Genomic DNA, 14,381 nt, shown 5'->3' with positions numbered 1-14,381 from the left:
AAGTAGTAATTAAAATCAGGCATGATGAAAAACTCTGTTTCTCGAACGGCGAGGATCTTTCATATCTATAAAACAGCGGCTGGATGAGAGACTCTGGCTCTGGGATTTAAAGCATTTAAAGGGAAAGGGAAAATTCTGTCATCTCTTAAATGGATCGTTCACCCAAAAAGGAAAATTCTGTCATTGTTTACTCACCCTCAAGTTGTTCCAAACCAAACCCATAAGATTATGTTAATTTAAATAGCATTTCAAAAGCAGTACAAAAGATTGCTTTAAAGCAAGCAGCTTTACAGTACCCTGGTACTGTACGGTTCATAGACAGAGTCTGGCATGGCATAATTGAAAAGCGTTTTCTTTCTCGCGGGGGGGGGGGGGGGGGGGGGGACGCGCTTGTCTGAAGTTTAAAATAATTGGTTACCCGTAAGCCAATCACATGACGTTTGGTTATGGCGTGTGTTATGCGCATGCTCAGCCGCATCTAACTTCCACTGTAAACACATGTATGATGCGAAAACAAAACCATCGAGCGAAATACCGGAGTGAACATGGCTGTGAACGACTTTTGCAGATTATGTGAAGTAAATCTACGCATCCACGGTACAATCAGTGTCTACGTCACGGCTCTCAGCCCGCCCTCTGTTCGTTGATTGGCCGGCTGTTTTCAGGCCGGAGGAAAACGGAAAGCTATTACGCTGTCTCAGACTGAGTACAGAAGCGAAATGAAATTGAGCGGAAGTAAGAAGTCTGACGTAGTCAGGCTAGCTTTACAGTATTGAACATGAAGAAACCATGTCAGTGTTGCTTACAATTAGAATTACAAATTCTATCTCTAATATAAAGCAGCTTTCCAGTGTGATCATGTTTTTACTCACGTATGACCTCGAAGGACTGAACAGAAGAAATGAACCAGAGAAGATTTCCACGTCAATAAAAGCGGAGCCTCAGAGCACACCTGTAATGTAATCACCACGGACCATTGGTAGTTGTCACAAGGTTTACCAGTTGGAGTGAACTTTTCCTGATAGATTGCTTTGGAAAGCTGTGCATGACATCACATCAGATCGTTCTACGATATCGCTTGAGGTATATTGACCCACATGCTGTTTTTGTCCATACAATGGAAGTCAGTTTTAACCAAAATGTTTAGGTTACCAGCATTCTTCAAAATACCTTTTCTTTTATTAATGTGGAGAATAAAGAAAACTCTCAGAAAAAAAGGTACAAAAGCTGTCACTGTGGCGGTACCTTTTCAAAAGGAACACCTTTGTACCTGAGTGCATATTTGTACAAACACAAAACACATTTGTACCTGAGTGCAAGAGTGCATATTAGTCCCTCAAAGGTACATATTGGTACCAAAAGTGTACATATTAGAAAATGGTACATATTAGAACCCTTTGAAGGGCACTGTCCCAGTGACAGCTTTTGTACCTTTTTTTTCTGAGAGTGTACGGGTTGGGAACGACATGAGGGTGAGTAAAGGATGACAAAGTGTTCATTTTTGGGTGAAGAGTGGCAGTTATTCAAGTACTGAAGAGGTCAGGGGAAAACAGTCCTCCATCAGGGAATTTTGGAGCTGTTTGTGACTGACAATAAACACATTGAGAGAGACAGCTGAATGTCACCCTCACACCACTCTGACAGCAGCCTGGAGGAAGTGATGTCATAAACAGAGGGAGGTGTTGTCATCTGCTTCAAAATACAAGCTGAATGCATGTGTTATATTTCGCAGTGAGCTGCTCACCTCCAGTTATATATGTTACTCTTATTGTCTTTTACAGTGTTTAATCTGCTTGATTTATACATTCATCCACGTGATGTGAGCAGCAATTATTTGCAGCTGGTGGTCAACATCACGTATCCTAACAGGGATGTGGTCAGTGAGGACATTGGTCAGGGACGTGGGACTAAATTAACACAGTAATGCAATATCTCATTGCTTACTGAACACTGTGCAGTACTTGCTCCTTTTTTTTGTGCAACATTGTCAATTCAATGCATGAAGCACAGCTCACACAGAAGTCACTTTCAAAGCAAGCAGATTTCTGTTGGTCATTGCGGTGAATTCACATCTCTCAAAATCTTGCCCTCATTCAAAACTCCTGATTGTGCAGATTCCTATTGAAATGACTGAATTGTGCCAATGAAACTTCACAGAGCAATGGTAAATGTGACCTCACCTTTATGAAAAAGAAAAAGAGTAGTATGCTACGTTGTTGTCACATGACCTTCTGGCAGTCTGATTAAATAATGAGTCAAGAAAGTAATGTTAAAAATAAGAGATTGTTCATCATTTTGGAAATAGAAGGTCAGGTTGAGTCAAAGACTTTAGATCTACAAAGATAGTGCACTCCTATTACTATGAATGGGAGAAAGTGCAATGCACACTATGGCAGAATAAGCCCCGCCTTCTAAATAAAAGAGCCAATCGCCAATAGGTAAAGTAATTGCATCACTGCAGCTGAGAGAAATGCCTGCCCTAAAGGGACTTTGATTGGGTGCATTGCATTATGAGAGAATACAAATTGATGTGATACTGCACTGGTACGCAATATTAAATGCAGGAGGTCATCCGAGTATTTTGTGCGTACTGTGCACAGTATACATACCACATACTGCTGAAGTAGTAAAAATAGTATGTTAACATTCTATACTGAACATAGTGAAGGTCACAAGAACAAAACGAATTCAATGGCAGCCATGATTCAGCTTTTCACTAAAAGCAGATAATATTGAACTGGGATCCCAATGGAATACTTTTTAGAAGGTGATGGATGTTAAGAGGATGTTGTCAGATTGTTACTACCGGTGTGGTCAGTAATCTTTTAAGCCAAGTCTCAGAGAGTTTGACATTATGACATTGTGATTAACATGAAAGAGAGAATGAGCAGATGATCTATTGTGGTTCCACCGAGATGTGACGGGACTGGCCGCAGTCAGGAAGCTTTTGGGATTCACATTAATGTGGAATCGTTTTGTTTATACAGGGGAATGAAGAAAAAGGATTCTCAAACAGAAAGTGGCATAAAGGGGATTTTTGAAATGAGTCCTTTATTTTGCTTTGGCTCTTGTACCATCTTACACACACACACACACACGCACACACACACATTCATACCATTCTCCAAAAACCGCACTATTCTGCTGTCTCAGAGATGATTGAAGTGAAGAATTTGAGTGGGTACAGTAGAACAAAACATATGCTCTTTCTCTCTCTGTCACACACATACTGTAGCCTAAGCCTCACAAACACTTTGAATGCCTCGGCTTATCCTTTTCTCCCTTATGGTTTGATATAAAACAAATAAATGTATGTGGGAGAAGTTTGAAATAAGAAATGGATGAGTGAGGATGAGTGTCACACATAAAGACCTTATATGCCATAGCAAGGGTCTTTTTAAATACAATATTTTTCACATTTCACATTAATAACATTTACTATATCCAACACTTTAACCCTCACAGAAACCAACTCACTTTATTAGTTTTAAAGTGGAACATAATTCGGCAGATTTATGAGCCTCTCAAGCAGTGAGGAACACTTCAAATATCCCCAGGTTTCACATATTTCACCATGTATTTGTGAGCACATTTTTTTAAATGCGGCCTGTAGCCAAACCTAAAACAGGCACATTTCCTCTGGGATGCATTCACTCAGTTGAACAGAACTATATACATGTTAAAATAAATTTGGTATAAAAAAAAATCTATCAAAGATGATATTTGATCTAGGCTTTTTTGAGGGGGAAAAACTAATTATTAATCGAATAGTAACTATTTAGTGAGTGTTGTTTTCTTTACATTTTACATTTATATAATTTATTATTACAATTACTAACATTTCTTTATTATTATTAGCTGGTTTTATACCTATAGCTATATGCTTTTTTTCTCCTTTATTTATTAAAATATTTAAATTAGGCTAAATAGGGGAAAAGTGTCCCAATCAACCTGAATTAATCCCTAATTAAATAAATAATCAAATGTATTTATCTATTTAGTTGTTTACTTTTATTTACCTTAAATTAATTTTAAATCCTATATTGTTAAATAAATAAATAGTTAGTTAGTTCGTTACTTTAAAATGCAAATGTGACGTTCTGTTAGATGGGTGCCCTCCTCCTCTCTTCATCAGATGGTACAGTCCGTTTAAAGAGCCGCTTGGAGTCTCTCGTGCGTTCAACTCTCTCCACGAGAGCGCGCGGCGGAAAGATTCGTTTAGTGAAGCACGCTGTTTTATTCTCTCCAAAGTCTCTTGTCTCTCACTGTTTATCTTTCTCTCTGACAGCCACATCCAAACACAGGACAGTATGGGACTCTGAATATCCGTTCTCATCTTGTGGATTTGGGGGGATTTCTGAGCTTATAAAAGAGAGCACAAGGACAGAATGGGATTTTAGTGTGCTTATGATGCAGCAGGCGATATGACACGCTCCGTGGGTTCTGTGGATTCTCCCGGCAGGCGAAGATCCGGAGAATGATGGACGAGAATAAGCAGCTCGCGCAGCGGATCGATGGCGCGATCCAGTGCGCGAAGCAGGAGGTGGCGAACCTGCGCGCGGAGCTGACAGCCACCGGTCACAGACTGGCGGAACTCGGCGAGCTGGAAGAACCGGGCGAACCGCAGGAACATCAACAACAACAACAGAACCACCACGGTAAGAAACCGCACGTGTGACCGCTCATATCTCTTACCTGCGTGACCTTCGAGTGAATGGACAGAATAGATACAAACTCTCTCTCTCTCTTTTGCTCCGATTCATTCTAGTGGGTTAGTAAGGTGATTCAGTTTTCAGTTTCCTCACTGACAGCTGTGGTGTTTCAGGACAATATGTTTTTTTGTGTGTGTGAAAGTGTCAGGAAATAATGCTTGCTTGTGTGTGTGTGTGTGTTTAAATACTTTTCATTAAGAGAAAGGGTGTTTGTTCATCAGCAAGTTTCAGAAATCAACTTTTGTATCATTACAAGACATATTTAGCCCACTGTTTTTCTAACAACAATTTAATCAGTTCATTGAAATTATACATTGTCAAAACCCATGGCTGGATATTATGAAATGTTACATAACCAATACACAAATACCAAATTTTCCTCCATGTTTTGAGCATCTGGTCATTGTCATTTTTGGTGGCAGTTTACATCTTTCCCTTGCTTAAACAAGATATCCACAAGAGAAACTGTTTTATTGAGAACCCGAGTACTGTAATCGAGCACGGCTCATGTTTCAGGAAATGGCCCTTCATTTCATTTTCCATTAATGTTAGTCTCACTAAGTGTACCACATTACAGAAGAGAGAGCATATACGGCTCTCCTGCCATTCTGTTTGCTGTTTGGTCATTGATTGATTGGTCAGTCTTCTGATTGTCTTTAAGCTGTGTGGTGTAGCTTTGGTTTTGAGTCTCTTGGGTGTTCAGAGTGATTCTCTGTTTCAGATCCACCTGCTCTCAGTGGGTGGAGTGGACACCCTGGGCTAACATTTAACAGATGCTTTTTATCCAAAGCAACCTACTGTACTCCAGAGCCACCCTGGGGTTATGTTGTGTGCCTTGCTTAAGGGCACAATGATGAATCAGGATTGTGATTTCCATAAGCACTCAACAATCTCAGATAATTTGCTGCTTTTAATATGCCCTGAAGTGACAGTGAAGCTTTGTTTCACTGTACAAACAAACATGCATACATCATTTTACACTTTCTTACAAGGTTAATACAAGGTTAGTCTGTGTGTGTTTTGATGAGAATGAATCCATCTTGCCCTGTAAAAAAAATGTTTTAGAAATGCTATACCTATTAATTGTAAAATAATGCAAATCTCGCAGAAAGCTGTCATAATTTTACTGTAAATACAACAAACTATTTTTTCCAGTGTGCACGTATTACATGGCTACTTTTTTTATTTTTTTATGGTGTTCATTTTTTATAATGATCACTAAACTGTATATTTGACCCTCGTCTGTGCCACCCAATTTTTTCATATCTGTTTATCTATTTGGTAAGCAGCCATAACAAGTGGGAAAATGTACAGTCAACCAGTAGTTATTGCAAAACAAACCTCTTCCGGATTTACATCACAGGATGTTTATTTTTGTGATTATGCTGGCTAACTGTATACATTTCTGCTAAAATTAAAAATACAAATCTGCTAAAATTACTTAAAAGCATATAAAAATACACTATTCCTCAATAGAAATCCGTCACATGACCGCAGATGAATCCTGACACACTGTGAGGCTCTTGCCCGCAGCTCTCTCTGATTTCATTCAGCACTTCATTGAGAGCTCAGCAGATTGTGATCTTGTGTCTAATGTCCCACATCCACTCCAGGAAAGGCACTTTTCTGCCTTGGGTTTGACTTGCCAAGTCACTTGATGCAATTTATTTGTATGTGCATTTATGTATTTGGCAGATGGCTGCTTTCATCCAGAGCAATTTAAAAAGCGTTCAGGCTATACGTTTTATCATTACATGTATTCCCTGGTAATCAAACCCATGACCTTGATGTTGCTAGGGCCTGTTAATCTACAGTATTTCGGTCTGGCCAAGCCAAGCTGCTCTATCAGCGAATCAAGGACTTGATTGTTGTTGCTTGTGTTATTTTGCCACATGTCAGAATGCAGGACATATGTATTGACAAAATAATGACTTATCAAGATGGAAAATCACACAGACACATGTGCCCAGACACGGGCCTGTCAGTGTAGATGAGAACAGTGCTTATTTATCTCTTGGAAGAGAGAGTAGCAGTGCAGATGGCCCTACAAAGACCTGCTGGTAATGAATGAGACGCTAAACGCATACAAATAAACACGCACGCACACAATCTTTGTGTCACAGTTATTTTCCCAGTTAGGGCATAGTATCTACATTAAGAGTTATTTTATTTGCCTAAAGATGATGTTTATATAGTGTTTCCCCACTATGGCCAGCAAAAGATGTGTCTTAAGTGCACTTGGCCACCATGCATCTTACTTACGTGATATTGATGTTTCTAAATTGCTTTAATGGCCTGGCTGCATAATTGTTTTGATGTAATGTAACAGCTGTCGGCGGCCATGCACATACAGGAAGGCTGGTTGTTTCTGTTTCTGTTCAATTACACTTGCATATACATTTGAGAATAGCAAATATGAGCTAGTCAGGATAAATCCAATTTCACTACCAAAGTAATTGCTGTAAAGCTTACTGCTTTAGTTTGAGAGACAATACTAACAGAAGATTCGCTCCACACAGGTGAACCTGTGTTCATCTGTAGATTATGTCATAGGGGCCGTTCAAATTCCCCATCTATCGGTCTCTAGGCAGCAGTGTGGGTTGCTAGGCAATCTTCTCTCATTATGACATCACAAAGGGGAGGACTGATAATGCAGCTAAAAGCTTTTCTCCCTTCTCTCTATATACGCTTGCACACACTCCAGCGGATCAATGCTTTTAGTTTATCCTACTGACATTAATGAGCTATTAAGGGGGTCATCAGCTCTTCGTATTTGATTGTTGCGTTGTATAAAAGTGATTATATTTTCATATGAGTGTTTGTCCATGTTCACAAGGGTGTTTGACCATTTATTTGTCCTATCTATTATTAAAATGCTAAATCTAGTTGTTTGTGTCGCAGCAAGAGCGTGTTTATAGACAGGTGTTGTATGTGTGTGAGCGCGCTGGGATGGGAGCTGGCTGAAAGCAGTCCTGATCCTCATCCCTCAGACGTGTGAACTGCCTAATTTAAATGCAAGGCAGAAGATGAAACATCACGACATATATCCAGATCAAGCTGCTGGATTGAAGCAGTCAAGAGCTCAGCTCACTCTTAAAGACCATTTCCATGCTTGGATCAAAAGGAGTCACCATAATGTAAGATGTAAGGCTTTAAATGGCAGTAAAGCAGCATTAAAGGTCAGGCTAAATCACCACCATCAAGTTAGAGAGAGTTCCGGGCTCAGTTTTAATCTAATATTATTAGACATATGAGTAGGATGTGCTCTCAACTAATCTGTGATACCTCATTCTCTCTCTCTTTATTTGATCCTTCTTGAATTCCTGATGGTGCTGACTGATGTTTCCCCTGGCCTGTGATTCTGGCTCCTTTCTTGGGAATGATGCTGTTTAAACTTGCGATGAAATGGAAGTAGCGACAGTAACGACACGGTTTTCAACTAAAAACAGAATTCATGGATGAATTGTTCACAATAAGATCACAATAAAATATGCATTTAGAAAATAGATGCAATGAAATGTAATGTGACTTTAACCTAAGGTTATAAAGACTTTACCTCTTGAATAATGCAGACTCATTATTTTATTTGACTGATAATGGTGCTCTACTCTATTTACTGATGATGTAGAGTCAGTCTTGTACCTTGTTAATATTCACTGCCTCTTTCCACACCAATTTTGTGACTCACTTATTTTCACGTCATAGAAAAAAAAAAACACAGTGACTAATACTGTAAGTGTGCTCAACACAAATATGACTGACTCAATCTATCTTGTTCAGCAATAAATTCCTCTGGCCAGGCCACTGGGTGTTTTGTATTGGCTACTTTAGCTAGTTGTTTTGCTGATTGAGACACAGCATAGGTATGGACCTTTTTGACTTTCAGACTGATTCATGATTTCAAAGGGCAGAATTATGTATGTGCTAGTGATGTCATGATAAGTGAATCAGCTGATATTTGATCATTTTGAGATTACTGGCAAATATTTTTTAGTGAATTTAATCAATATTGTGTGAAGTTGGTGAATTCTGTCAAGATTTAATTTTGTATAATTAAAGGGGTCCTATTATGAAGTCCCCTTTTATGAAGTCTTGATTTTGTTTTTGGGGTGTACTAGAATATGCTTTTTCAAATTATTTTCCATTATTACAGCACCTCTCTTCCCATTCTGGCTCGAACGCGCCGTATAGTTCCTATTTCGATGAAGCCCCTCCTTTCAAAATACGAAATGTGCTGTGATGTTGGTTAGCTGGCCCAGTGTGTTGTGATTGGCACCGCTGGCTTTTATGCGCATGTTTGGGAAATGTCCCGCCCCTTACCATCACCACGAGCTCTACTCAGGTGTAAATATTAAGGATGGTGTCAATTTCAAACCATTTCAAGCCTGATTCAGACCCTGACAATGTTAACCAACAAGAGGATTATCTTGAACGGATTTCATGCACAGACTTTGCAAGCACGGATTTCACAGGATGTTTCAGAGTGGTGTTTAAAAAAAAAAAAAAAAATTTTTACACCATTTAATCATGATATTTGTTGGAAAACTATACAAACAGGAATCAATCATAAAAGCTACAGTAAAAACTATATCAACACTATTGTTGGTAGCATGGGAGCGGAGCCAAACAGCTTTGTCCTTTGTTCATATCGTAGCTACAACAAAAAACTTGTAATTGGAAACAAGTGAGTTTTGGAATAGGGGTGGAAAAAACAGCGTCCTTTTGACATAGCTGTATCTCAACCAGGCCTCGTCCCCTTTTATTTATATTAGTAACATTATGACATCACAAAGCCCAGAAAAAACGCATTGTAGTCCAAACGAGTCGTTCGTTGTAGTTCTTGAAAAGTAGATTCTGTTAAATAAAATATCTCCCTTTGGAGTGGACTTTGAGCTTTGTAACCTTGCAGATCTTGTTTATGCTCAACATTATAGACTAACTAAAGTTGAAAAAGTCAAAAAGCATAATAGGACCCCTTTAAAGGGTTAGTTCACCCAAAAATGAAAATTCTGTCAGTAATTACTGACCCTCATGTTGTTCCAACCGCGTAAGACCTTCGTTCATCTTCGGAACACAAATTAATATATTTTTGATGAAATCTGAGCCATGTCTCACTCCTCCGTAGGCTGCTATGTGACCGAAACTTGCTGGCCCAGAAAAGTTATTAAAGAGATTGTTAATATAGTCCAAGTGACTACAGTGGCTCGATCTTAAGTTTATAAAGCGACGAGAATACTTTTTGTGCGCAAAAACAAACAAAAATAACGACTTTATTCCACTATTCATTTCCTTCTCTCTGGACCTCTAGTTGGTTCGCGTAGTGTTTTTGCGCAGTGCGTCTGTGTTACACGTCACCACGTAGGCTCACTATTGGCCGACGCCGGTCATGTGTGTGATGCGTGATGACGTGCAACACAGACGCGCAGCGCAAAAACACTACGAGGCCCAGAGAGAAGGAAATGAAAAGTGGAATAAAGTCGTTATTTTTGTTTGTTTTTGCGCACAAAAAGTATTCTCGTCGCTTTATAAACTTAAGATTGAGCCACTGGAGTTACTTGGACTATATTAACGATATAAATTTTAATATTAACTGAGACATGGCTCAGATTTCATCAAAAATATCTTAATTTGTGTTGCGAAGATGAACGAAGGTCTTACGCGGTTGGAACAACATGAGGGTGAGTAATTACTGACAGAATTTTCATTTTTGGGTGAACTAACCCTTTAAGTTATACACTACCTGTTCAAAAGTATGATGTCAGTATTGTTTTTTTAAATAAATTAACACTTTAATTCAACAAGGGTGCATTAAGTTGATCAAAAGTGAGATGTATAATGTTACGAAAGATTTCTTTTTCAAATAAATGTGTTTCTGTTTTCTATTCATCAAAGTATCATGACATTTTTTTTATCATAGTTTCCAAAAAAATATTAAGAAAATGTTTGACCACCAAATCAGCGTATTAGAATGATTTCTGAAGGATCATGTGACACTAAAGACTGGAGTAATGATGCTGAAAATTCAGCTTTGCCACCACAGGAATAAAGTACATTTTAAAATATATTAACCTAGAAATGTTCAATAGTAATAATAATATTTCACAATAGAACTGTACTAGTTTTTACTATATTTTTGATCAAATAAATACAGCCATAGTCAACAGAGATTATAGAGACATTTTCTCAATAATGAATAATTCAAAATAATTTAATAATCTTTTGAACGTTATATCTTCTATATATCGGCATCAGCTATTCAAAAACTCACATCAGTCAACAACTAGGCTACCCAGAATATTATTGCTTGCTTCTGGATTGATGTGTAGGATCTAGGATTTTAAAGACCCATACACACTGTATCACAGAACAACCTGCTGTTTTGCAAAGTGAAGTTCTGTGAAATTGACAGTCTGTCATGAGTCGACAAATTGAGAGAATCTTATCTTTTGCTGCAACACATTCTGCCGTTGGCATCCATTGAGCAAGAATCTCAGACAGACACATCCAGTACCACATTTCTTTCTCTCCCTGTCTATCTCTCTGTTTTCTCTCTCCCTGTCTTTTTCTTTCATTTTTTTTTTCACAGGTACTCACTTGCATGCTAAACTGATGAACGCTGTGGTCATAAATCTTTACTGCTGTGTTGTGATATGTTTGGCTGTCACCATACTGAAGGTGTTTAGGTCACCTGACACCTGCACATCCTGCTGCTCTAATGCCTGTGATTGAGGCTGTTTACTCCTCTAGAGCATTGCCGTTCTCTATCTGAGTCACTTGGTATGAATATGTGTGTTGCTGTATCTAAACCTAATAAATCATGAATGTATCAAAATTGGAAAATAACTTTTTTTCACACCTGCCGATGGCAAATTGAGAATTTACCAGCATAAATATGTCTTACATGCCATGAAACTGCCATACATTTTATAGAAATCTTTTGCCTTGCATGTCTCTGACAAACAACGATGAGCCACTTGAACTGCAGCAAAAATACATGAAAAATCAAGTTTACTACAGCAGAAAGTGGAGCTGGTTATGTGATGCAAGCATTATAATAGATTAGTTTACAAATCACGTACTATGGTAAAGGTGTGTTCAGGTCATACCAAAGTATTGTTCAAGAAACCGTCCAAAAAATAACTCTTTATTAATCAATGATCTGTGCCTGTAATCATAATAATTTGTGTGAAAAGGAATAAAAGTTATTGGTGTTTTATTGTCACTACTAGTGTTCATTTCAGCTGGAAACTGCAGTGAATTGTAGATATAGGTAAGAATCTTGTGTTTTGCAAAATATGTAGGTATGTTTTTCCAATGTGTTGGTCGAAACAGTTCTGGAGAGAAAAAAAAAACAATAGTCATTTACATGTGGTAAAAATTATAGAATGGAATGTTGTCTTTAGTATTTACTGTTTGCCATTTGATTTGATCAAGAACATACATTAAAGAGACTATCAGTCTAATGCTTTGATAATTATCACATTTTTTATGAATTTATTTTTAATGTATTGTTGCAGCTCATAATAAATGTACTATCCAACTGCCACTATCAAAACAATCATACTAACATACAATTGAGTGTGTTGAAAGTTATATTATAACATTACTTGTTGCACACTGCAGTAAGCTAGATCAATATTAGAATATCATACTCATAAAAGCTGAATGACCTGTCTAATAAAACATATAATATATTAAAGCTTCTTTGGTGTTTCCATGGTTTCTACAGAAGTAAAACCAGAAATCGAGGGTAATGCAGATATGAGGTCATTGACAGGTGACGCAATGACACAGGATGTTACACTGGTTAAAATTGCAGATTTGGGATAATGTAAGTATACAAGTCAACAAAATATATAGCATTGTTCTAGAGGCTTTTGGATATTTTAATCCAAAAATGTTACATATTGTGCCTTTTAAAGCATTTTTTTCCTACTTGCATTTGTTGCTTGTCAAGTGTTAATTTTGGATCCCGTATAGCACGTCCATAAGCTAAGTTAACTTCACATTTATCAGCACAGTTACAGTATAACACATTGGTTGAATCTCTGAGAGAAGGTGTAAAGGGGCCGTCTATACAACCTTTGCACAGCATAGCTTTAAACCTCTCAATGAACTCACTTCACTCTTATTTCCCCCCACACACTTCACAGAGTGTCATATTCCACCTGCTCTGTTAGTATGGAAGATCTGGAGGAGCTGACAGGACATTTTTGCCTCTCGCTCTCTCTCTTTCACATTTACAGGGCTACAAAGCAGTAGGAAAAAAGTGAGTTGTTATTTTGTGTGAGAGGAAATGCATTTGTTGTCATTCACACAGTGACAGTTACTAACCTGTGGAGCGTACGAGTTTTGCTCCTCGCCGTGTAATTTGATCAGCCACGTTTGAATGTGAACCGTTTTCTGCCATATTTAAATGTCTATAATAGGGTTTCAGTTCATTTCTTTTGCACTGTTGTAAAATAATGCAGTTATTTTTGTTTTATATTATGTAGCAAAGGACTTGGGGTTTGGGACTATGTGTGATTTATATGGAGTTTTGAGAAATAAATTTGTGTAGATTTTCCAATCAAATCATCTGTACAACATGTTTGGTAGTAGATAAATCATAAAAGTTTTTGTGTTAATGTTTGATTTGTAAGGGTGCAGTTTGTGTGTGCTGGTGTTTGCCAGTGTTCACTATAATGTTAAACACAGATGTCGAGAGTAAGCTTATATCTGTTTGCCGTTTGGCATTAAAATGACTGGATGGGGTTACCAGCCAGAGAGAGGGAGAGAGAGAGAGAGAGAGTGAGTGTGTGTGTGTATTTTGCTATTTGAAGCACTTGGAGATGATATGCTTCTAAAATAAACCCTGTACACTACCTACAGTACCAATGAGGTTTAAGAGGTTACAGCTAGATGTCAAACTCTGTCTGCACAACTGGAATTTTTTGGTAAGCGTTTTATAAGTTTTGGATCACAGACATTGTATACTCTGCACTGCAGTAACAGACTTTGATTCAAATCCAGCTTCTTATTGGGTGTCCTGGATCAAAATGAAATTTTCCAATATTTAAGCTGTTAAACCAGAGGTGTTTATCATTGCCGTGCCTCTGGACATTATTTGGCTGGGATTCATGATGGAAAAAGCTCTGCACATACATATGTGTATTCTGATCAAGGAGAAGATGACAGAGGGAGAGTTGTGGCATTAAAGCTGGGAGGTTAAAAAAGGCTTTATTAAAAGCACTGACATTTTTCACGGTGGTAAAAGCAGCAGCACATTCAAGTTCAGTACATAGCAGCTTGATGAAGGCCTGATTACATGCCTGTGGATTGTGAAAGCAACATTGATCACTTGTCATTCAGGGAATGCACAAGGCCATCTGCACAGCTTCAGCTGATCGGTTTAAACAGATCTTTCTTCCACTATTATTAACTTGTTTATGTCCTATAACATCTCATTCAGTGGGTTTAATTGGTTGCTTATGGCACTTACAAGATTTTATTCTTCCTTTATTTTGCATTAATATTCCCTTAAAGTCTCTTAAGTGATGCACTCTGATTTAACCATCATTAATATAGTCATGCTTATAAATTAATTGAATTGGTTTAGTCATTTATTGTAAGTATTCCATTTCTGATAAGGGCCAAACTTATTTAATTCAAGTGCCTCTTAACTTCCTT

General features: G+C 37.9%; 1 protein-coding gene across 3 annotated transcripts in view; it reads left to right on the top strand.

Moving 5' to 3' along the window:
- The first annotated feature begins 4,140 nt into the window (after nt 1-4,140).
- Nucleotides 4,141-14,381, top strand: part of kazna (kazrin, periplakin interacting protein a) — a 41,226-nt gene continuing 30,985 nt past the window's right edge. The window contains exon 1 of one of the 3 annotated variants that reach the window (XM_079895981.1): nt 4,141-4,658. In XM_079895981.1, the coding sequence (XP_079752107.1) occupies nt 4,478-4,658 (181 nt within the window). In that variant the 5' untranslated portion in view covers nt 4,141-4,477. Of the gene's footprint in view, nt 4,659-12,890; nt 12,982-14,381 lie in introns of those variants that run through there. The other 2 variants (XM_079895982.1, XM_079895983.1) reach the window with 2 other exon arrangements.

Source organism: Squalius cephalus (assembly GCF_949319135.1).
Source record: "Squalius cephalus genome assembly, chromosome: 16".
NCBI classification, from domain to species: Eukaryota; Metazoa; Chordata; class Actinopteri; order Cypriniformes; family Leuciscidae; genus Squalius; species Squalius cephalus.
The sequence above is the reverse complement of the archived record's forward strand: the minus strand, read 5'-3'. Positions and strand labels throughout refer to the sequence as shown.